This window comes from Kogia breviceps, chromosome X, assembly GCF_026419965.1.
Source record: "Kogia breviceps isolate mKogBre1 chromosome X, mKogBre1 haplotype 1, whole genome shotgun sequence".
NCBI lineage: Eukaryota > Metazoa > Chordata > Mammalia > Artiodactyla > Physeteridae > Kogia > Kogia breviceps.
Genome location: NC_081330.1, coordinates 120454778 through 120479810, shown reverse-complemented (window position 1 = coordinate 120479810; position 25033 = coordinate 120454778). Strand labels below are relative to the sequence as shown.

Here is a 25033-nt window from a genome sequence, read left to right as displayed (position 1 = left end):
CAGGTGTGGGGACTCGGCGTAGAGGGGCCTTCTAGGAAGAGAGGCCAAGAATAAGCATTTTGCACTCCTCTTAAGGGCAGTAAAGCTCTAAAGGAGTGATCAGCTCATGAGGCCAGGAAAGGCAGTACTGAACAAGTACCAGCCCTAGACTGGGGGCTGGAGAGGCGTGGCGCAAGATGCTACTCACCCCTGATTTTTACCCCCTCCCAACAATTCCTAAAGCCGAGCCTCTACCTGTCCTTAGAAGTGAACCTGGGGACTTCCCTGGCGGTCCAGTGGCTAAGAATCTGCGCTCCCAATGCAGGCGGCCTGGGTTCGACCCCTGATCAGGGAACTAGATCCCGCATGCACGCCGCAACTAAAAGATCCCGCATGCCGCAACTAAGACCCGGCACAGCCTAAATAAATACATACATACATATACATACATACTTTAAAAAAGAAAAAAAAAAAAAGAGAAATGACCCTGGCCTTTCCAAGAGAGGGGCAGACGCCAATCTTCCTCGGTTTCCAAGTCAGCTCATTTCCAATGAACCCAGTGACCATATCCATGCTGTCAATACATCACTACGAATCAAGGTCTAGACAGTCCCATTATCTCCAGAGTTTGACAGGGGGATCACCTAAGTTCAGTCTAGAAAGACGTTTCACTGCCCTGTGGACATTTCCTACAATGGCATTTTCTTTCAGCAGTTTGGTTTTATGGTATCTGTTTGTAGTGCTGTTTGTATTTCTGGAATATGACACATCTCCTGGGCACTTTGTGAAAGATTCACTCAGTTCTTGGTCACACCTAATGCTACGGATGACAGAGCAGCAGTTACGAATCCTTTATTTTCTTTGAGAAGCCCTAGATACTTTTCATGTGGCAGACAGCCGCTTCACATCCCCCTCCCCCAATCAGCCTTAGTTTAGGCAAATTTATCTCAATATTGGATTGGGAAAAAACAGCAGCTTGGAAGCCAGAGATGGTTTCTAATCCCAGATCTTCTACATGCCAGGTGTGTGACTTCGCAAATTTACTCACTTTCTCTGGGCTTCTGTTTCCTTATGGGTAAAATGGGAGCACTACTTTAATCTTTGGGTGGTGTGAAGAAACCATGAACATAACGCACCTAGCGTAGTGCTTAGCATATGGCTGGAGCTCCCTGCAAGAGCCTACAGTCTTGGACCGGAAAACTGATACATGCACATAACCTTTTTCCTGTGTAGCGGATAAAAACAAGACATATAGCCCTACTTCCCATTGTAACCTGTGCCATTATCTGCCCCTTCCCTGGGAGGAGTAACAAAGGAAGGAGAGGACAAATACCAGGCAAGGCAAGCAACTGGCTCTAGGGAAGCAGATGAAATAGTGGGAGGGTGTATTCCTTTTCTAATATCATACAACAAATTGCCACAAACTTAGCAGCTTAAAACAGTGCCCATTTATGATCTTGAAACTTCTGTGGCTCGGGAATCTGGGCACAGGTTAACTGGGTCTTTTGCTCAGGGGCCCCTTGGCTTGCCATCAAAGTTTTGGCTGGGGCTGAGTTCTCATCTGAGGCTCAGGGGCCTCTGGGTTGTTGGCACAATTCAGTTCCTTGAGGTTTGTAGGACTGAGGCCCTCAGCTCCTAGAGGCCCCGTTACTTGCCACCTGGCCTTCTCTACAATGTGGCAGTTTGCTTTTTCAAGGCCAACAGGAAGGAGAGTATCGCTGCTTCGGCTTGTCTTGTTTTTTTTTAAGGGCTCACCTGATTAGGCCAGATACTCCACACTAATTATCTCCCTTTTGATCAACTCAAAGTCAGTTGAAGAGGGATCTTAAAATCCCATAATTCACAGATTCCACCTACACTCAAGGGGAGGAGACTATATAGGTTATGTACACGAGAAGGCAGGAATCTTGGGGGCTACCCCAAGAATTCTGCCTACCGGACAGTTCCCTGGATATACCCAAATAAGCTGAGGAGAAACCTTCTTGCTTCTCTTTGTATTATTTTTATGAGAGCAAACATTAAGTAAGAGAACTAAACCTACTATGTTGCATGGCTCAGCCAGGGTGAAATTGTTAAACAGGGAAGCAAAAGGGGCAGGGTGAACCTGAAGATGTGGGCCAACCTTGCAACGACAGTGGCACAGTGAGCTTATGAATGAGTGGATTCAACTTTTGTTAAACTGTTATTTAGGAAAAGGAATTGATTTTTTAAAGAAGGAAAACGGGGTAGTTTTCCCCAGAAGAGCTCCATTAGTGCCTGTCTGCCTGCCTCTGGTGGACACACAGTGCTAGGTAATGCTCTGTAGCCAAAGGACAAAACTGAAAGCGAAAGCTGTTCCCCACACAAAGATGGAGGGGCCACGGCCACTCAACCTCGTTTCTGAGGGGCTATCAAAATATAAGACCCTGAGCGTCTGCTCTGTGGTGCTGAGGGAATGAGGGGCTGTGAGACTCTCTGGGCTACCCCCAAGTCACCTGGGTCCAGCCCCAAATCCTGGCTTCTGCCTTCCTGCTGAAAAGATGAGCCTGGGAGAGGAGGTGCTCAGACGTCCCTCTACTTCAGGGACTATCCACTGAACTTCCTGCCTCTTCTTTCCACCAGGCAAGCTTTCTGCTCTGTCCCTTCTCCCAGCTGTCCCTAGCACATGAATTCACAGCCATCTCCGTTGAGTTTGGTAATGACCTCTGCCCTGTTGGGTGGGAGCTGACCTCTGCATCCAGGGAGAGGCTGACTTTTCAGTCAGTCCTGGTCACTGAACCAGAGCATTCCTCTGAGGGGGGCTAAATAAAGGCTCTGTCTTCAGCACTTCCCCCTACTTTACACATGAGAGAAGGAGAGCTCTGATCCAGATGTGGCCCACCCTTTCTACCCCAAGGCCTCCCACACCTCATCTGAGGCCTGAAGAGGCCTCAGGACTCAATGACCCCTGACTGGTTCGCCAAGCACTTATGGTTTCCAATGAAAGGGTTGAGGTTATAGAGTAATGCAAGGAAGAAAAGTTGCTGCCTTTATTCTTGGCCCCATAGAACTGTCCCCTAAAAATACTCTTCCTCTACCCAGGAAGATAATCCTGTGATCTCTAACCCTTGGGCTTGAAGTCTTCTTGGAGATAAAACACCAAGTGAGAATAAATCTAGGTCAAAGGGAGTAATCTGCTCTGTAGCTGAGGGTGTGAGAATATAATAGATCTGGTTATGGCTGTACAATACAATAGCTACCGGTGGCTATTTAAATTTAAATTAAATAAAATTAAAGGTACTTAGTAGCCAGTGTGGCTAGTGGTTACCACATTGGACTGTACAGCTAATACAGCATTTCATCATCACAGAGTTCTATTCGATGGCACTGTTTTAGAGGCATAGATAGCACTGTCCCTTTGACCCTGTCCATGTGATGTTTCTTTAGCATCTTTGGAAATGGTTAGGAGGTATTATTCTACGGGAAAAACAACAACAACAACAACAACAACAACACTGCTGAAGACTGCTTAAGAAAACAAAACCAAAACCGAAAACAAAACCAACTGCTGTAAATGCAGTGCCGGGGAACGGGGGGGATTAATTATCAAAAGGCTGCGTTTTCCCTATTTTCTTTCTTCTATACCTGCCCCCCCCTTCTACAAAAGTATCTTCCCTTCTTTTACGTTTGCCTGCCTGCTTTATCTGTAGAGTGTCATGTTTTATGTAAGGCTTCCCAGACAAAGTGAAATGGTAGACCAGATTTCAAAAAGAAAAGGATCGGACAGGAACCAGAAGTTTGTTTGGGGCACAGGAATAAACGGTGGGACACAGTGCCCCCAAATCACACCCTGGGAACAAAAGGAAACACAGAAGAAGAGGACGAGACTGGGAGGTCCAGGTAGTAGGTCTGGAGGGTCAGGCGGACGGGGGCACTTCTCACCATTCCTGAGGCTGGCAGGCTGCCCAGGTGCTCAGGAGTTCCTCTGTGCAGTAACTTCCTAACCAGACTCTTCCTGCTTAGGAACAGTGCCTTCCATAAGAATTTATCTTTGACTGACGGGTGATCTCCATCTTAGGCTCAGTGTGTACATGAAGAAGACATAATGGGTTAATTGCTGTGTTTGGGGGAAGGAGGCCTTCTTCCTTGATCTCTTGGAGGAGTCGTAAGGGCCGTGTCCCTCTCCTCACCAGCACTGTCTGTGGTTTCCCTCCCCGTCACTTAACACCAGTCACCCCTTAATGGGTTCTTTAATGCCTGTGCTCTTCCCTGGGCAAAACTAGGGAAGCTAAGCAATGCTTTGAAAGATGGCAGACAGTGGAGATGCCAAGTAGAGGGCAGGATGATGTTCAGTAGTGAGGGTCGGGGGCCAGGGGTCACAGGAGACAGAAAGCAGGGCAAGGGAGGGGCAAAGTTCAAGGTGGGCATCAGGAGCAGGTGTGCAGAACTATAGTTCTGAGGGCCTGCGGCCAGAAGACTGGAGCTGGGGTAAGCTTTTCCACTCACTCCTGAGGCTCTTCTCTGCCTTCTTGGAAGGCAGGACCTCACCCCACCCTGAAGCATGGCTGGCCAGGGGCTTGTCCAGGTTCACGAACAACTGTGTCAGAGACTGAGAAGTGAGGGTGTAGAGAGGAAACTGGCTGGTCGCGGACAGATGGTTGGTGTCGCAGGGTCTCCCGTCCCTTGGCTTGGGGGCAAAGGTTGTCCTATCTGTATTGTAAACTTCAAACCTTTCTCCAGCCTTAAGCAAGTTCCTCTTGTGAATGCAGCAGTCTGGATTTCTACTCCACTCCACCCAGACTCCACCCCTGTCCCGCCCCAGGGTCTGCCAAATGCACAACTGAAAGCTTCGGATGGATAATGCCCTGTTTTCCTCTTTTGTCTTGCAGCCGTCTCCAACCTGGACATCGAGAGCAAGCTGAGCGTGTACTACCGTGCACCGTGGCACCAGCAGAGAAACATCTTCCTCCCGGCCACCAGGCCGCCCTGCGTGGAGGAGCTGCACCGCCACGCCCGGCAGAGCCTGCAAGCCCTGCGCAGAGGTGACTGATCTCGGGCTTGGGGGTGTTTCGGGGAGAGAACTTGGAGCTCGTCCCATCAAGGGGTTGTTTTCTGTCCCATCGGTCCCAACACCTCCCCTTGTTATAGCAAGTACTTTAAAATGCTCCCTTTTCTACCCTGAAATGAAATTCATGGGTAACATAACCTGCCTATTGATGTAACTAAAAATAGCATGATGGCCTGAATATGATAATAAAGAGAACTTAAAAGGAAAATTATTTATAATAATAATATTTGCAATACGCAAATGCCCAGGCACGGCTGCACTAGAAGACATAATGAAGAAGTCAGATGTTTGTGCCTATCAAAAAAGTAGGTTTGGATTAAGTAAAGACAGAAGTCATTCTGAACACAAAGCACAGAGAGATGAGAGAGTCAGGGGGCAGGAGGACACAACCATAGAAACTGGTGCATTCAGCACATACTGTACATGAGCAAAAAAAAAAAAAAAAAAAAAACCCTCTGGATTTTAATTAAAAGAGAATTAGCTTTGACTCAGAAGTAGGTTCTAGGCTTTTCCCTTACAAGAAATTCTGGCGGGATATCTGTGGCACCGGGGGCACTGTTTCAGTGTTCAGGACTGTACTATGCATAGTAGGATGGATGTCATCCTTGGCTCCAGCCCAATCATCTACCAACCAACCCGAACCTTCCCCAGGGGGGGTTCTTCTGCTGCTTTTGAGAACCGGTGATCTGCTACAGCAGAGCACATGTCCTAGAGAGGTCAGGACACTTGCTGAGGGTCACACGCAGCAGGTTAGGTACAGCGCCAGGACCCAGACCCCGCAGCCAGAGCTCTTCTCCTCCGCACCATACGCTGTGTCCTAGGGAAATAAATACTTCTAGTTCTAGTTCTAGTTCTCTCACAGTCCTGAGAAAGCCGGAGATAGGCACACAGCATTCAAGGTAGAAGATACAGCCTCTTCTTCCACTGGTTACTTTTCACTGCCTTAAAGCCACTCTAAATAGGACAAGGAGATTAAAAACTGGCATCATCCTTTATAGAGTCCCCTCCATTGGTGTCAGAAGTTGGCATGCCAGCTTTTTTGGCCTTTAGATGTTTGCTAGGGAGACACATGGGGTCTGTACATTCAGTGTCTTTGTTCCAAATTCCCTATGCTCCTTTAAGGACTGGTATTTTGTGAGAGTATTAAAATTCAAATAAAATATTTTTATGTCACTATCAAGGTGGAGAAATAAAATGACAAATGTTGTTTTCAGCTTTTTTCTTCCTCATGTGTATGACTCCTCCCTTTTGCCCATCCCTCGTCTTTTTTCCCTTTAATGAAAAAGCTAACCTACTAATATCCCTAATGCAATTGTTTCTAAAAATTCCCCTTGGTTATTAGTAGCAGATATTGTGACCCTTATAATGAAGGGTGACAGTCACTATCCTCTCAACCTATCGCTGGCATTCTTACTATTCACTTCAATTTTATAGTTGGCTGAAGAGTTCTTTACCAAATTTTTAGTGCCAGCCACCTTCCAGAAAGCTTCCTTCACACTCTTACTGTCCTTCTGCAGCCTGGATGAGGCTCCCTTGCCATAGTCGCCTGTGCATCCTCCCACTGTGCCACTTGTGAGCTTACATCATAACTAACCACTTACGGGCCTGACTTCTACCATTAATCCATGAGCAACTCAAGGACAAGGATGATATCTTATAAATTTTTTTTCTTTTTACTTTTTTTTTTTGGGGGGGGGGCACACCACGCAGCTTGTGGGATCTTAGTTCCCGGACCAGGGGTTGAACCCCAGCCCTCGCAAGTGAGAGCACAGAGTCCTAACCACTGGCCCGCCAGGGAATTCCCATAAATTTTTTTTATTCAAAGCATTCAGCATGACCCTGACATAATAGTAGGTCCTCAATGAATGTCTGTACAACTGAATCAAATTCTGCAGAAAACTGGTTGAGTACTGAGGGCAGAGAATGACAACAGAGGAATCTAATCATTCTCACTAAATACTTTCTCTGATCCCATCATTAGAGAGCTTGAGTAACGTTAGCCCTTTAGACATAATTATTTTTATCCCTTTATTATTATTCATAAGTCATCTCTGATTAGATTTTTCCAGATTTAACCAGATAACATTAAGCCGCTCGTAAGCTATCACATTTCACTGTGTTGTCAGGTTTGGACTTAACGGCAGAACTAAGGAACAGCAAGAGCCAATATCAATTTTCTCAGAACTTCCTCCTGGGGGCTGAGAGGTGGATATGGGGCCTCCTGGGGTTTGTAAGGAAGACGGAGGAGCTGCATTTTGCCCTCCACAGACAGGCTTGCTTTGTGGTTGTCTAAATAGCAAATCTTGGGTGTAGTAGTTTTAATAGCACTGCAGAGAGCCATAAACAGGAATTATAGGCATCGGAGAATTAAAAACATGCAGTGTAGAATTAAAATTAGAAAGTGACTTTTTTTTTTTAACCCTTGTCCAAGAAACAGTAGCTTAGTAGTGCATTCATCAGAATACCACTTCTGCCATCTGGTGGCCATGACTAATACTGACCTATCAGACAAGGCCTTGCTCCCAAATGAGCTTCCCTGTAGGTTCTGTATTTGGACAGCTGCGATGTCCTGGCTTCCACCAGGAGGGAGTGGATGATGGCGCACAGACAAGCTAGGCTGTGGTGGCGGCAGCAGCAGCAGCATGCTCCTTTTGGAAATGGGGCTATAAGGAGGGAGCTGGGGGACTGAGATCAGAACCGAGAAATTGGCCACCTTCAAGATCTGCTCAATAGCAAACCCCTCAACAAAGTCTCTTGAGGGCCAGGCACCGTGCTACACCTAGGATTCAGAGAGCAGTAGTATGTGGTCCTTGCCCACAAGGAATTCCTGGTCTAGTGAGGGAGACAGGCAAGTAACCAGGTAATTTCAACACAGTGATATGGGGGCTCAGAAGAAAGGCACTAATGATGCCATGGAGCTTCAGGGAAGGCTCCTCAGAGGAAGCAGCATCTTAATGGGTTTCAAGTTATTTAGAATCTGATTCCTCTTTTTTTCTTAGCAGTTCTTTATGCTCAGAGCCAATAATGGCTTGAAGTGATGCCAATGTTTATGTCTGTGAGACAGGGAGACAGAGATTACTAAGAGGCTATAAAGAGAGATTTATATTTTATATTTCCTTTCCTTTCACATTTCAGGGCTGGGGTCTAAATTTCATTGGTCTAAGGGAATAAGCACCAAGAGTCTACTGCAGTTTCAGGCTCTACATGACGAATGTTCTCCTCACACCACCACCAGAAAGAAGTATTAGGGACCCATTAATCTACCTGCCTACTCCCGGCCTGGGGCAAATGAAAGGGTAGTAGGAGGGGAGAAATTGAATGGGAAATTGAGTTGATATCTCCCTCCAGACTCCCCCCCCCCCTTCCTTCTACCTTTTCCTAACTAGTGACACCTATATTTTACTCGTCATTATGCATTTAAGAATATAAAAGCTTTTCCTTACACTGCCCATTTAGAAAAGCCCACTGTTTCTTTGCAGAGAAAAACGAGGGTGGTGCTGGAGGTGGGCACTTTAACATGGAAGACGTTTTTCTCAAAAAGACTTCTTGGAAGGGAGATCAAGGTGGCAGAGTAGGACATGGAGCTCACTTCCCCCCTACAAATACATTAAAAAAATACAGCTACATCTGGAACGATTCTCACAGAGTACCAGCTGAAAGCTGTCAAAAGATCTTATACAACCAAAGCTGCAAGAAAGATCCCCACATAACCAGGTAGGATGAAAGGAGAGGAAAAAAAAAAGGAATCAGGATGGGACCTGCACCCCTGGGAGCGAGCTATGAAAGAGGAAGGGTTCCCCTCACCCTGGGAACCTCCTTCGCTGGCTGGAAGGTCCGCCAGGACAGGGGAGCTGCAGGGGCCTGGAATTTGCAAGAGAGGAGTGTGCCCAGGATGACTTGCTGCTAAGCAAGCTACAGAGGGACCGGCTGACAGCTGCTATGCTGCCACACTTCCCAGCCTGAGATGCTTGCCTGCTGGTATGCACAGCTCGTGGGTGCTGAAACTCAGGTTTCAGTGGGCAGACACAGGAAGAGGACTTGCTTTGGCTGCGCAGAGACATCCTGAAGAGCCTGGAGTGTGGTCTGGGCTGCAATTAGGGGTGCACACAGGACGGGGCACAGGTCTGCCAAAGGACCCCATTATCAACACGTGAAGGGCCGGGTACGGGTCCACCAGACGCCTCATTGTCAGTGTGCTCGCTGTGGGGTGCGGCTCCAGCCACGCCAGACTTTGGGAGCACGCACGCACCAGGTCAGACGTCAGAGCCAACTATCAGCACTCCCACCATGGGGCGCAGCTCCGGCAGGCTTTGGGAGCTCATGCTTTGTGAACCTGCACGCTTCAAAGGCAAGGCTGACGCTCGAGCCAATGATCAGCGCTCCCACAGCCGAGACGGGTCTCAGGGCAGCACCAGCAGCAGCAGATTTTGTGGGTGTGCACACCGGGTGGCAGGAGGCCTCACAGAGTCACAGGTCCTGGCGGACAGCTCCTGAGGAGGAACACACAGCGGCTCCCGGAGGGAGTGCTCCGGTCCCGCCTACCTCACACTGCAGCTGAGAACCAGATCTCAGGGCCTCTACTCCAACAGCTGGGGAGTAGACCCTGCCCCTGACAGGGCTGTGACAACCACAAAGCAAAGACGAGGCCCCACCCGACATACAGTGCAGGCTCTGGCCAGCACAACGCCAAACACACCCCCCATCAAGGGTGGACAGTGGCCGGCACGTGCTGAGGAAAGATGTGGCAGGCATCCATACCAAATAGAGCCCTCACACCAAAAATACTGGACTCACACAGTCAACACCAGGACACTCCCACATAAAGACAGCCTTTCAAGACCACAGGAGATAACTGTTTCTCCTAAATTCGTGGAGTCAGAGAAATATAAGTAAAACGAAAAAGCAGAGGAACTACTCCCAGTTTAAAAGAATAAGCGAAATCCCCTGAGAGAACGATGAAACAAACCTCGCCAGTCTACCAGGCCCTGAGTTCAAAAAGGAGGTAATAAAAATGCTAAAGAACCTAAGGAACACTACTGATAGAAATGTAGATGACTGTAACAAGGAACTATTCAATAGAAACCAAACAGGAGCCAATCAAGATTAGACAACTCCATTCATCTGTTGATGGACGCTTGTGGCACATATATACAATGGAATATTACTCAGCCATAAAAAGAAATGAAACTGAGTTACTTGTAATGAGGTGGACAGACCTGGAGTCTGTCATACAGAGTGAAGTAAGTCAGAAGGAGAAAAACAAATACCGTATGCTACCACATATATACGGAATCTAAGAAAAAAAAATGTCATGGAGAGCCTAGGGGTAGGACGGGAGTTAAAACACAGACCTACGAGAGCATGGACTTGAGGATATGGGGAGGGGGAAGGGTAAGATGTGACAAAGTGAGAGAGTGGCACGGACATATATACACTACCAGACGTAAAACAGATAGCTAGTGGGAAGCAGCCGCATGGCACAGGGAGATCAGCTCGGTGCTCTGTGACCACCTAGAGGGGTGGGATAGGGAGGGTGGGAGGGAGGGAGACGCAAGAGGGAGGAGATATGGGAACATATGTATATGTATAGCTGATTCACTTTGTTGTAAAGCAGAAACTAACACCACTGTAAAGCAATTATACTCCAATAAAGGTGTTAAAAAACATTAGACAACTCAATTGCCAAGATAAAACCCGAGCTAAAGTCAATAAACAGCAGACTAAATAAGTCTAAATAGCAGAATAAATAAGTCATCTGGAAGATAAAATAACACAAACCACCCAATCAGAACAGCAGACAGAAAGACAAGAGAAAAAAAGTGAAAGCAACACACAAGATCCATGGGATAATATAAAGTGTGCCAACCTACACTTAATACGATTCCAGATGAAGAAGAAAGAGAAAAAGGGATCCAAAATGTACCTGAAGAAACTCTGGCTGAAAACTTCCCAAACCTAAAGAAAGAAACAGATAGGCAGGTACAGGAATCACAGACCATCCCAAACAAGATGAACCCAAACTGATCCACACCAAGACACGTAATTAAAATGGCAAAAGTGAAAGATAAAGAGGGGATTCTAAAGGCAGCAAGAGAAAAACAGTCATTTACAAGGGAATATCATAAGGCTATCAGCTGTTTCTCTATAGAAACTTTGCAGGCCAGAAGGCAGTGGCAAGATATATTCAGAGTTCTGAAAGGAAAAAACCTGCAACCTAGGATACTCTGCCCAGCAAGATTATCATTTAGAATAGAAGGAGGGAGAAAGAATTTCTCAGACGAGCAAAAAAGTAAAAGAATACAGCAATACTCATGAAAAGATATTCAACGTCACTAATTATTAGAGAAATGCAAATCAAAACTACATTGAGGGCTTCCCTGGTGGCACAGTGGTTGAGAACTCACCTGCCAGTGCAGGGGACATGGGTTCGATCCCTGGTCCGGGAAGGTCCCACATGCCGCGGAGCAACTAAGCCTGTGTGCCACAACTAATGAGCCCGTGCTCTAGAGCCCTGTGCCACAACTACTGAACCCACGTGCTGCAACTACTGAAACCCACGTGCCTAGAGCCTGTGCTCTCAAGAGAAGCCACCGCAATGAGAAGCCCGCACACCGCAACGAAGAGTAGCCCCCACTCACTGCAACTAGAGAAAGCCCGTGAGCAGCAACGAAGACCCAACACAGCCAAAAATAAATTTATAAAAATTAGTAAATATTAATTAAAAAAACTGCATTGAGATATCACCTCACACCAGTCATAATGGCTATCATCAAAAAGTCCACAAACAATAAATGCTGGAGAGGGTGTGGAGAAAAGGGAACCCTCCTACACTGCTGATAGGAATGTACATTGGTACAGCCACTATGGAGAAGAGTATATGGAGGTTCCTTAAAAAACTAAAAACAGAGCTACCGTATGATCCTGCAATCCCACTCCTGGGCATATATCTGGAGAAAAACATGGTCCGAAAGGACACATGCACCCCAATGTTCACTGCAGCACTGACAATAGCCAAGACACGCAAGCAACTTAAATGTCCATCAACAGAGGAATGAATAAAGAAGATGTGGTGTATATATACAACAGAATATTACTCAGCCATTAAAAATAATGAAATAATGCCATTTGCAGCAACATGGATGGACCCAGAGACTGTCATACTGAGTGAAGGAGGTCAGACAGAGAAAATGAGATGGATATCATATGATATTGCTTATATGCAGAATCTTTAAAAAATAATACAAATATACTTATTTTTAAAATCAAAACAGACTCACAGACTTAGAGAACAAACTTATGGTCCCAGGGCAGGGGTGGATAGTTAAGGAGTTTGGGATGGACATGTACACACTGCTATACTTAAAATAGATAACCTAACAACCTAAATGAGAAAATAGTTTGATAAAGAATAGATACATGCATAACTAAATCACTTTGCTGTATACCTGAAACTAACACAACATTGTTAATCAACTATACTCCAGTATAAAATAAAAAGTTTTTTAAAAAAGAATATAGAAACACTAAACCTATCCTAAAAGAAATATTGAAAGGTCCTCTCTAAACAGAAAAGAAGCAAGAATCTATAGGAAAGGGAAAATCACAACAGGAAAGGCAAATATATAAAAGGATTGAAGATCACTTAAAGAAACCAGTACATAAATTTAAAAACAATCAAAAAATTTGTGAAAGCAATTATAACTATAAGGAACAACAAAAGGATAAACATGAAGATGTAAAAGAGGACATCAGAATCACATAATGTGGGAGAGGAGAGTAAGGATATGTAGTTTTTTTAGAATGTGTTTGAGCTTACATGATTATCAGTCTAAAGCAAGAAGATACAGTTATGGTTTAACATAATTGAAAACCAGGGTAACCACAAATTAAAAACATACAGTGGTCTCACAAAAGCCAAAAAGAAAGGAACTCAAGCATAATACAAAAGAAAACCATAAACTACAAAAGGAAAAACAAAAAGAAGAAAGGAACAAAGAAGAAATACAAAATCACCTGGAAAACAAGGTTTAAAATGGCAATAAATACATACTTATCAGTAACTACTTTAAATGTCAATAGACTAAATGCTCTGATAAAAAGACATAGACTGGCATATTGGATAATAAAACAAGAACCTACAATCTGCTGCCTATAAGAGACCCACTTTAGGGTGAAAGACATGCATAGATTGAAAGTGAGGGGATGGAAAAAGATATTTCATGCAAATGGAAATGACAAGAAAGCAAGGGTAGCAATACTCATATCAGACAAAATAGACTTTAAAACAAAGGCCATGAATAAAGATAAAGAAGGACCCTGTATTAATGATAAAAGGATCAATATAAAAAGAAGATGATATTATACTCATTAACACATATGTATGCAATATAGGAGCACCTAAAGACATGAAACAAATACTAACAGACATAAAAGGAGAAACTGATGGGAATACAATAGTAGCAGATTTTAACACCCCACTGACATCAATGGACAGATCTTCCAAACAGAAAATCAGTAAGGCAACAGAGACGCTAAATGACACATTAAAACAGACTTAATTGATACCTACAGGACACTACATCCAAGAAAACCAAAATACACACTCTTTTCAAGTACACATGGAACATTCTCTAGGATAGACCACATGCTAAGACACAAAACAAGCCTCAACAAATTTAAGAGAAAAGAAATTATCTCAAGCATCTTCTCTGACCACAATGGCATGAAACTAGAAATCAACCACAGAAAGAAAAATGAGGAAAAGAATGATTACATAGAGACTAAACAACAAACTACTAAAAAAAAAAACCCAATAAGTCAACCATGAAATCAAAGAGGAAATTAAAAAAATACCTCAAGACAAAGGAAGATAAAAACACAACCATCCTAAATCTATGGGATGCAGTCCTGAGAGAGAAGCTTACAGCAATACAGGCCTTCCTCAAAAAATAAGAAAAATCTCAAACAACCTAACCTTCCACCTAAAAGAATTAGAAAAGAACATACAAAACCTAAAGTCAGCAGAAGGAAGGAAATAAAGATCAGAGAGGAAATAAATAAAATAGAATTAAAAATAATTAAAAAGTCAATAAAACCAAGAGCTGATTTTTGAAAGGGTAAACAAAATCAATGAACCTCTAGCCAGGCTCACCAAGAACAAAAGAGAGAGGACCCAAATAAACAAAATAAGAAATGAAAGAGAAACAACAACCAGTACCGCAGAAGCACAAAAAATCATAAGAAAAAAACTATGAACAGTTATATGCCAACAAAATGGACAACCTAGAAGAAACTGACAAGTTTCTAGAAACATACAGCCTGCCAAAACTGAATCAAAAAGAAACATAATTTGAACAGACCGATCACTAGAAGTAAAATAGAACCTGTATAAAACAACAACAACAACAACAACAAAAAACCTCCCTGCAAACAAAAGTCTAGGACCAGATGGCTTCACTGGGGAATTCTACCAAACAAAGAGAACTCATACCTATCTTTCTCAAACTATTTCAAACGACTGAAGAGGACGGAACACTCCGAAAATCATTTTATGAAGCCACTATCACCCTGATACCAAAACCAGACAACGATACTACAAAAAAACAAAATTACAGGTCAGTATCTTTGATGAATATAGATGGAAAATTCCTCAACAAAATATTAGCAAACTGAATCCAACAACACATAAGAAGGATCATACACCATGATGAAGTTGGATTCATTCCAAGGTCACAAGGATGGTTCAACATACACAAATCAATGAATGTGATACACCATATCAACAAAAGAAAAGACAAAAACAACATGATCATCTCAATAGGTGCAGAAAAAGCATTTGATAAAATTCAACATCCATTCATGATAAAAATTCTCACCAAAGTAGGTATAGAGGGAACATATCTCAACATAATAAAATCCATTTACAACAAAACCCACAGCCAATATAATACTCAACGGTGAAAAGGTGAAATCCTTCCCACTAAATTCTGGAACAAGACAAGGATGCCCACTCTCAGCATTTCTATTCAACATATTATTGGAAGTCCTAACCACAGCAGTCAGACAAGAAAAAGAAATAAAAGGTATCCAAATTGGAAGGGAAGAGATAAAATTGTTATTGTATGCAGATGACATGATACTCTATATAGAAGACCCTAAAGACTCCACACAAAAACTGTTAGAACAAATAAATGAATTCAGCAAGGTAGAAGGATACAAGATCAATATACAGAAATCTGTTGCATTTCTTTATACTAACAATGTAGTATCAGAAAGTAAAAAAACAATCCCGTTTACAATTGTGCAAAGGGCTCCCCTGGTGGCACAGTGGTTAAGAATCCGCCCGCCAACGCAAGGGACATGGGTTCGAGCCGTGGCCCGGGAAGATCCCACATGCCGTGGAGCAACTAAGCCCGTGCACCACAACTACGGAGGCTGCACTCTAGAGCCCGCATGCCACAACTACTGAGCCCCCATGCCACAGCTACTGAAGCCTGCACACCTAGAGCCTGTGCTCTGCAACAAGAGAAGCCACCGCAATGAGAAGCCCGTGCACCGCAACAAAGAGTAGCCCCCGCTTGCTGCAAGTAGAGAAAGCCCACACACACCAATGAAGACCCAAAGCAGCCAAAAAGATAAAATAAATTTAAATAAATAAATAAATAAAATTGTGCTAAATAAATAAATAAATAAAACCTAACCAAGGACATGAAAGACCTATACGCTGAGAACTATAAAATACTGATAAAGGAAACTGATAATGATACAAAGAAATGGAAAGCTACCCCATGCTCTTAGATTGGAAGAATTAATATTGTTAAAACAGCCATACTACCCAAAGCAATCTACAGATTTCATATGATCTCTATCAAATTACCCATGATATTTTTCACAGAGCTAGAATACATAATCCTAAAATTTTTATGGAACTACAAAAGACCAAGAATTGCCCAGTCAACTCTGAGGAAAAAGAACAAAGCTGGAGTCATAACCCTTCCAGATTTCAGACAATACGACAAAGCTACAGTAATCCAAACAGCATGGTATTGGCACAAAAACAGACATGTAGATCAAAAGAACAGAATAGAGAGCCCAGAAATAAACCCACACACCTACAGTCAATTAATCTTCAACAAAGGAGGCAAGAACATACAATGGAGAAAAGACAGTCCCTTCAGCAAGTAGTGTTGGGAAAGCAGGGCAGCCTCATGTAAATCAATGAAGTTAGAACACAACCTCACACCATACACAACAATAAACCCAAAATGGCTTAAAGACTTAAACATAAGATATGACACCATAAAACTCCTAGAAGAGAACATAGGCAAAACATTCTCGGACATAAATCATAGTACTGTTTTCTTAGATCAGTCTCCCAAGGTAAAAGAAGTAAATGCAAACATAAATAAATGGAACCTAGTCACACTTATAGGCTTTTTCACAGCAAAGCAAACCATAAACAAAATGAAAAGACAACCTACAGACTGGGAAAAAATATTTGCAAACGATGAGAACGACAAGGGCTTAATTTCCAAAATATACAGACACCTCATACAACTCAGTATCAGAAACCAAACAAACAAAAAACCCAATCAAAAACTGGGCAGGAGACCTAAACAGACATTTCTCCAAAGAAGACATATAGTTGGCCAACAGGCACATGAAAAAATGCTCAACATTGCTAATTATTGGGAAAATGCAAATTAAAACTACAAGGAGTTATCACCTCACACCAGTCAGAATGGCCACCATCAAAAAGTCTAAAAATAATAAATGCTGGAGATGGTGTGGAGAAAAGGCAACCCTCCTACACTGTTGGTGGGGATGTAAATTGGTGCAGCCACTATGGAGAACAGTATGGAGGTTCCTTAAAAAACTAAAAATAGAACTACCGTATGATCCAGCAAACCCACTCCTGGGCATATACCTAGACAAAACTATAATTCAGAAAGATACACGCACTGCTATGTTCATTGCAGCACTATTTACACTAGCCCAGACATAGAAGCAACCTGAGTCCATCAATAGATGAATGGATCAAGAAGATGTGGCGTATATACAATGGAATATTACTCAGCACTAAAAAAGAATGAAATATTGCCATTTGCAGCAACATGGATGGACCTAGAGACTATCATACCAAGTCAGACAGAGAAAGACAAATATTATATGATATCACTTATATGTGGAATCTAAAAAAAAAATACAAATTCATTTATGGACCAAACAGAAACAGACTCACAGACATAGAAAACAAACTTATGGTTACCAAAGGGGAAAGGGGAGGTGGAGGGATAAATTAGGAGTATGGGATTAACAGATACACAGCACTATATATAAAAAAGATAAACAACAAGGATTTACTGTATAGCACAGGGAACTATATTCAGTCTCTTGTAATAACCTATATTGGAAAAGAATCTGAAGCTGTATGCCTGAAACTAACACAATATTGTATTCCATTGTTTTTTTCCCTTAATTAATTAATTTATTTATTTTTGGCTGCATTGGGTCTTCATTGCTACGTGCAGGCTTGTCTCTAGTTGCGGTGAGTGGGGGCTACTCTTTGTTGTGGTGCGTGGGCTTCTCATTGCAGTGGCTTCTCTTGTTGTGGAGCATGGGCTCTAGGCACGTGGGCTTCAGTAGTTGTGGCTCGCGGGCTTGGCTGCTCTGTGGCATGTGGAATCTTCTCGGACCAGGGCTCGAACCCGTGTCCCCTTCATTGGCAGGCAAATTCTTAACCACTGCCCCACCAGGGAAGTCCCACAATATTGTAAATCAACTATAGTTGATATATAGTTATTTTTTTTAAAGTCTTCCTGATGAACAATGGCTATGGTGGCAGTTTAGCAAAGACCACCTGTGTGGGGATGAGGACTTTTCTCTGGTTGTGAATGGGAGTCAACATTTGTCTAAAGAATCCCAAGCAAAGGTAGATGAGAAATACTGCCACATGTTCCTGACACAAAGTCGGCAGTTGAGGCAGGGAGGCCCACAGACAGGCCAGTCAGACATGGACAGAAATCAGAAGGCTCAAGAGTGCTCAGGTACTAGTTTAGAGTACAGCACACTGACTACAGCAAAGAGGAAAGGGGCCAGCATTAGGGCGGCCAGTGTAAATAGGCAACAGGACCAGAGAAGGACCTAACAGCAAGGGCAAAGCGAGGGCACTAACTACACAGCCCACGGGAAAAGTAGGGCTTTAGAGTGCATTCTACTGCTACAAAAGCAGACCTTAATGAAAGCATTAATTTGTTCTTCCTTTCAGTCACTCCACAAACATTTATTGAGAACCCATTATATCACAGGCACAGCAGGGCACTGTGACAGAAAGCTGAAAATAATCTCTGTTGTCCAGGGGCAGCCTTCTATAAAAGAGGCAGACATATAGAGAGATCCTGATTTTTATCAATACAGTGACAGAGATGAAATGGCCAGTGGCACTACAGGGCCTTCAGAGAAAGGGCATCTGACGCCACCTGAGAGGGTCAGTGTAGTTAGCTGTTTCCTAACACGGGGAGAAGAATTAGTGTCTTATGAGTAGCCAAATATTCTATATTATCTATGTCCAAAGAATTAGAATGTGATAAAATGTAATTATAATCAAATACTATCAAATCCCAGCTTCTAGAGCTTACAGGTCAAGAAGTGGTCAAGAGCAGAGCCCTGGGGCCAAGTGTGTACCACTGACAGCTCGGCAATGACTTAGCCTCCCTGACTGGTTTACGCATCTGCACGAGAGGAACACTATCAGTGCCTACTTCGTGCAGTTCTCAAGATAATGCACCTAAAAGCTTTTGCAAAGTATCTTTGATGCATGGCAATTGCTCAATAAATATTGGGCATCATAATTATTATCGTAGATGTGCTGAGTAATGGCAATTTTAAACAACAGAAGACAGATTAAGAGATCTGCTGCACAAATTTCTACCTTGGTCATATTGGGTGGGAATCACGAGATTTCAGGCCCTAGGCATGAGTGTGGGCTTGGTTTTGGCAGGCAGGGAAGCCTTTGGTGTGGCCAGTATGTTGGGTAGGATGTGCTCTGGGGCTCACTCAGACACCCAGAAAGCTAAGCTGTGCTCTTGATGTCTCAGTGATTTTTGTCAATGGGTCAGGACCACTTTATCGCACACATGAAAATTTCTTGGTTTTTCCCAGAAATACCTTTATTCCTAAATCAGACAACTGTCACCATTGGGATTTCTTTACTTTCTTAGGAACCCAGGATTTGAAAGCCATCTGAGGGTTGTGGGTGACAGAGCTTAGATGGGTGCAACGGTGTGCAGGCCACAGGCTCTGTTTTTAAAAAATGTAGTAAAGAAATAAATGAATAAGGCCCTGATGTGTAGGACTCTCCAGTTTCAGTGATATAAATACTCCCACCATAGCCTATTTCAAGCTACCAACAGTTTAAAAACTGGCTCGAAAAATTCCTGAACACATAGCAATCCGGGCCCCTGAGCCACTGTGAGGTGGCTCCATCACCCACTGGATGGCTGGAGCATCTGTCGCTACCACTCTCTGGGAGGCTCTGGTGTGTCTGTGCCTACGGTCCACTCCAGGACTAATGTCAGCAGATCTTGCACCACTGTTCTACATTTTTTTTTTTTTTTGCTCATGTTGTTTTGAAACAAGGCATGTTGAGAAATATACTACTTTTTCCAAACTTAGAGTGAACCATCTTGTACAATGATTATGAGATGGACCCACTGAAATGTAGATGTCCAACTTCATATGAAGTGAAAGTTGAGTTCAGAACCATTCTGAAAAGCTTATTTGGTACAGAAATGAGCTGGATTAGCAAAAACTCACTTTTTTCCAGCCTTTTGCTCATCCTCCCAAGGGGGAAAGAGAAATTGAAAATGCCAAGTATGTTTCTGTATTATTGCTTTTTCTGCACCCAGAACACCGGAGCCGGAGCGATCGCCGGGAGCAGAGAGCTGCTGTACCCCTTTCCATAGTAGCTCCTCCACTGCCCGCCTACCCCCCAGCTCACAGCCAGAGAAGACGCGAACTTAAGGACCGGCACTTCTTAACGGTGAGCTTGATGGCCAGGCCGCAGCCCTGTACCTGCTCAGCAGGAAGTATATGTGGGTCTTGGGTGTCAGTTTCCCTCCTCCTACTGAAGGAGACTGAAAGGAACGCCTCTTTTTTGGGGAATAGAGTGGGGATACAGATTTTTTTTTTTTAAATTTAATTGGCTGCACAATGCAGTAAAGCAATAATAGTTAAGGACTCTAAACTCAGGGAAATTAGGAATATTGGATTAGCAGATATACACCACTATATATAAAAAAGATAAACAACAAGGATTTATTGCATAGCACAGGGAACTCTTTTCAATATTTTGTAATAACCTAAAATGGAAAAGAATCTGAGGAAAAAAAAATATATCAAACTGAATCACTGTGCTGTATACCCAAAACTAACATAATATTGTAAATCAACCATCCTTCAATAAAAAAATAAAATAAATAAAATAAAATCAGGGGAAAATTGCTTCAAATCCTAATTCTTCTGCATACAAGCTGAAAGATTTAGAGCAGTTTACTTACCTTCCTTGCCCTCAGTTACCTCATCTGTAATATGGGGATATTACTAGTAACTAGCTTATAGGGTTTGAGAGTTAAATGAGATAAGGCATGGAAAGAACTTAGCACAATGCCTGACATAGAGTAAGACCTCAGCAAATGTTAACTGCTGCAACCACTACTATTATTACTAGTCAGGTGATAGTGTGGCTGACTAGGTAGGGTGAACTGAGAAAGAACTTACATGATGTGAAAAATTACCATTTGAAGATGAATCATCTCATAATTTCAGGCTTCCCCCATTCTATAAGGGAGGGTGCTCTTCTGAGTACCCAGTTACCAGAGTGATGTCATCACCACTGGTGATGTCAGCCTTGCCTGGGTGGGTGTGGCTGTAACTCAGCTCAAGCCCCCAAGTATGGATCAGAGATGATGAAGCTGAGACCAGCTCAGAATACCTGGAAACACCATTACCCCAGGTGTGCCTTCTGAGGGCTCAGTGGGGACAGGTGAGCACTTTGTGCCTCTGAGTAGGGCATCACTGAGGTGAGAGACTATGATTTCTGTGACCAAATCAGCCCACACAGCCTGCCTGAATGGGTAGACCCCTGCTCCCTTGTCATGCCAGTTTGAGGCCCTAAGTCTAAAGAAGTTACAATAGTGTAGGTAGAAGGTGAGATTTTTATTTGAAATTAAGGTTGTACATATGATTATAAACCCTATACCCTTATGGCCTTTACAATATGCAAATTAGATGCAAAATATTTGGGTCACATGATGCCATACACCAAGCTGAGAACAGATTTCACCTAAATGACTCTCATGATATATCCAGATAAAACAGTGAGTGATATTGAACAGTACACAGACATTTTTCCTACTCGTGGCTGGACAGAAGGCTTCATGTCCCTCAGGCTCATAAAGTGTCCACTAAGTGCCATGTCAAACTCACCATACTGCTGCATTGCAGCCCAGGGATAAGAAAGGAAGGTAAGAGTCTCTTATGGCTTTCTAGGTCTTTATATAGAGCAGTTACAACATGCTAGTGATTTGTCATAAAAGCCCTGCTCGACAAAAGTTCCTATTAAGCTCAAATCTGCTTGCTGAAGCATTTGCTTTTAATGAGGCATTTTCTGCATAAAAATGCTAAAAATATTTTTCCCATTCATCATAATATGTTTTGTGGCTCATTAAGTTGGCTTTCTTGGCGGGGGGGGGCGGGGGGAGAGAAGAATGTTAAGCATTTACAGAAATGACATAAAAATATTACCCTCTGTCTTAATCTGTGTAATTTTTAATAATGTCTAAATACCAAAATAAGACTATAGGAAAAAGCTTAAAATAATGAATAGCAATGAGGGTGCTTCATTTTCCCAATAAACATTAATAAGAGGTCATACTTATGTAAACCAGAAAATTTACCCATCTCAATAATATTTAGTATTTCTAAGTAATTTGGGGAAATTTTAACTGTTTCATTTGTTTGATTGAGTTTCAGTCACCAAGGTCTCTGGAAGATTTCCATTCAAGTTGAATCCCTCAGACCTGGAGCTGACTCAGACTATAACACAGTTCTATACATTAAGCTTACAAAGGCTGTATACTGCTGCAAGAGAAAAGGCTGTAGGTATAGGGACAGGAAATGTGTAGCCAAATTGCTAGACAGACGTTTTTGTAAACAGCAACTCTTCTTGCCTTTACGAGACTTCAGTTAAACCATTTTTTCCCTTTAAAAAAGCATTCATAATGAGATTCTGATATACACTCGTCCACAACTCTATAAACTGTTATACTGTACTTTGGTCATTAAAGACATGGTCTGTGAAGCCAAACTGCCTGGAATTGAAGACCAAGCTCTACCATTTATGAGCTACGTGACCCTGGACAAGTTAATCATTTCAGTGTCTTGGGGATAATGAGAGATAGTACCTTATAAGTTTAAAACAAGGACTGAATGTGTTAATACATGTAAACAGTACTTGACACATAAAAAGCACTTAATATGTGTTAGACATCATCATCATCATTGTTATGATTAGGCAATCCAAGCCCCTGAGGTATCAGTGATCTAGTGATAAGACCATGGGTCTAACTAGGTTTAAATCCCAGCTCTGTAAGCTGAGAATTCAAGGGGTGTCTCCTAATGAAAGCCCATATGCAAGTCCTCCCTCATTAAGGGTGGCAAAGGAGGTGATTTCAGGCCCAGATGGTTTCACAGAGGAATTCTACTAAACTTTCGAAGTCCAGATAATCTCAACGCTCTATAAGTTGTTTCAGCACATTGAAAAAGAAGAACTTTCCCATTTCTTTTATGAACCTTTTCTGAAGGTTTGATACCTAAACCTGATAAAGACAGGAGGGAGGGGGAGGGAGGGAGGACAGACCAATATAAACTCATGATTATTGATGCAAAAATGCTAAATTAAATGTCAGCAAACAGAATACAATATCATACTGAGAAATTAATATACCATGACTAAATGGGATTTATTCCAGGAATGGAAGGTTGGTTCAATATTAGGAAATCTATTAGTATCATATATTATATTAATAGATCTAAGGAGGGAAAATCCATATGATTACTTCCACAGATGCTGGAAAGGCCTTAAATAAAATTCAAGACCTATTCTTTATAAAAAGACTTGAGAAAAATAGGAATTCAATGGTACTTCATTAACAGGATAAAATGTATATGCCTTAGTCCTAAAGCCAGTATATAACTTAATGGGGAAACATTAGCATACTAAAATTCACATTAAATTCCAGAAGGAGAAGAGAGAGGAAAAGAGCCTGAGAACATATTTGAAAACCTAATAGCTGAAAAATTCCCTAACCTGGGAAAGGAAAAAGTGACCTAAGTCTAGGAAGCACAGAGTCCCATACAGTAGAACCCAAAGAGGAACACATCAAGACACACTGAAATTAAAATGACAAAAATTAAAGATAAAGAAAGAATATTAAAAGCAGCAAGAGAAAAGCAACAAGTAACATACAAGGGAACTCCCAAAAGGCTATCAGCTGATTTTTCAGCAGAAACTCTGCAGGCCAGGAGGGACTGGCACAATATATTCAAAGTGATGAAACAGAAAAACCTACAACTAAGAATACTCTACCCAGCAAGGCTCTCCTTCAGATTTGATGGAGATCAAATGCTTTACAGACAAGCTAAAAGAGTTCAGCACCACCAAACCAGCTTTACAACATATGTTAAAGGAACTTCTCTAGGCGAAAAAAGAAAAGGCCACAATTAGAAACAAGAAAATTACAAAATGTAAAAGCTCACCAGTAATGGCAAATATACAGTAAAGGTAGGAAATCATCCACACACAAAGCTAGTAGGGAGGTTAAAAGACAAAAGTAATAAAATCATCTATATCCACAATAAGCAGTTAAGGGATACACAAAATAATTACATATAAAATATGATATCAAAAATAGTAATCGTGGGAACTCCCTGGTGGTCCAGTGGTTAGGACTCTGCATTTCCAATGCAGGGGGCACAGGTTCTATCCCTGGTTGGGGAGCTAAGATTCCACAAGCCTTGTGGCCAAAAGAAGAAAAAAAAAAGTAATCATGATGGGAGGGGAATACAAATGCAGGGTTTTTAAAATTTATTTGAAATTAAGAGATAAGCAACTTAAAACAGTCATACACACACACAGATATATAGACTGCTATACAAAAACCTCATGGTATCTGTAAACCAAAAATCTGTAATAGATATACACACACACACACAAAAAGGAATCCAAACATAATGCTAAAGACAGTCATAAAATCACAAGAGAAGAGAGCAAAAGAAGAAGGGGAAAAGAAGACCTATAAAAACAAATCCAAAGCAACAAAATGGCAGTAAGAACATATATATCAATAATTACCTTAAATATAAATGGACTAAATTATGCAACCAAAAGACACAGAGTGGCTGAATGCATACAAAAACAAGACCTGTATATATGCTGTAACAAGAGACTCACTTCAGATCTAGAGACACACACAGACTAAAAGTTAGAGAATGTAAAAAGGTATTCCATGCAAGTGGAAATCAAAAGAAAGTCAGCATAGCAATAAGTATATCAGACAAAATAGACTTTAAAATAAAGGCCATTACAAAAAAGGACACTACGTAATGATCGAGGGATCAATCCAAGAAGATCTAACAATTGTAAATATATATGCACCCAACATAGGAGCACCTAAATACAAAAAGCAAATATTTACAGACATAAAAGGAGAAATCGACAGTAACACAGTGACAGTAGAGGACACTAACACCCCACTCACATCAATGGACAGATCAGCCAGACAGAAACTCAATAAGGAAACTGGCCTTAAATGACATGTTAGACCAGACATACTTAATTGATATATACAGCATTCCATCCAAAAGCAGCAGAATACACTCTTTTCAAGTGCACACAGAACATGCTCCAGGATAGATCACATGCTAGGCCACAAAACAAGCCTTAGTAAATTTAAGAAAACTGAAAACATA

At 42.3% G+C, this 25033-nt stretch overlaps 1 protein-coding gene and 1 long non-coding RNA gene across 8 annotated transcripts in view; one reads left to right on the top strand and one right to left on the bottom strand.

Annotated features, from left to right (window-relative positions):
* LOC131748687 (uncharacterized) overlaps window positions 1–25033 on the bottom strand; it is a 72926-nt gene that overhangs the window by 9604 nt on the left and 38289 nt on the right. The gene's annotated exons all lie outside the window — the stretch shown is intronic.
* NHS (NHS actin remodeling regulator) overlaps window positions 1–25033 on the top strand; it is a 343065-nt gene that overhangs the window by 280318 nt on the left and 37714 nt on the right. For all 6 annotated transcript variants that reach the window (XM_067022942.1, XM_067022943.1, XM_059050772.2 and 3 more), the window contains exons 2-3: window positions 4827–4979; window positions 19912–20045. In XM_067022942.1, the coding sequence (XP_066879043.1) occupies window positions 4827–4979; window positions 19912–20045 (287 nt within the window). The remainder of the gene's footprint in view (window positions 1–4826; window positions 4980–19911; window positions 20046–25033) is intronic.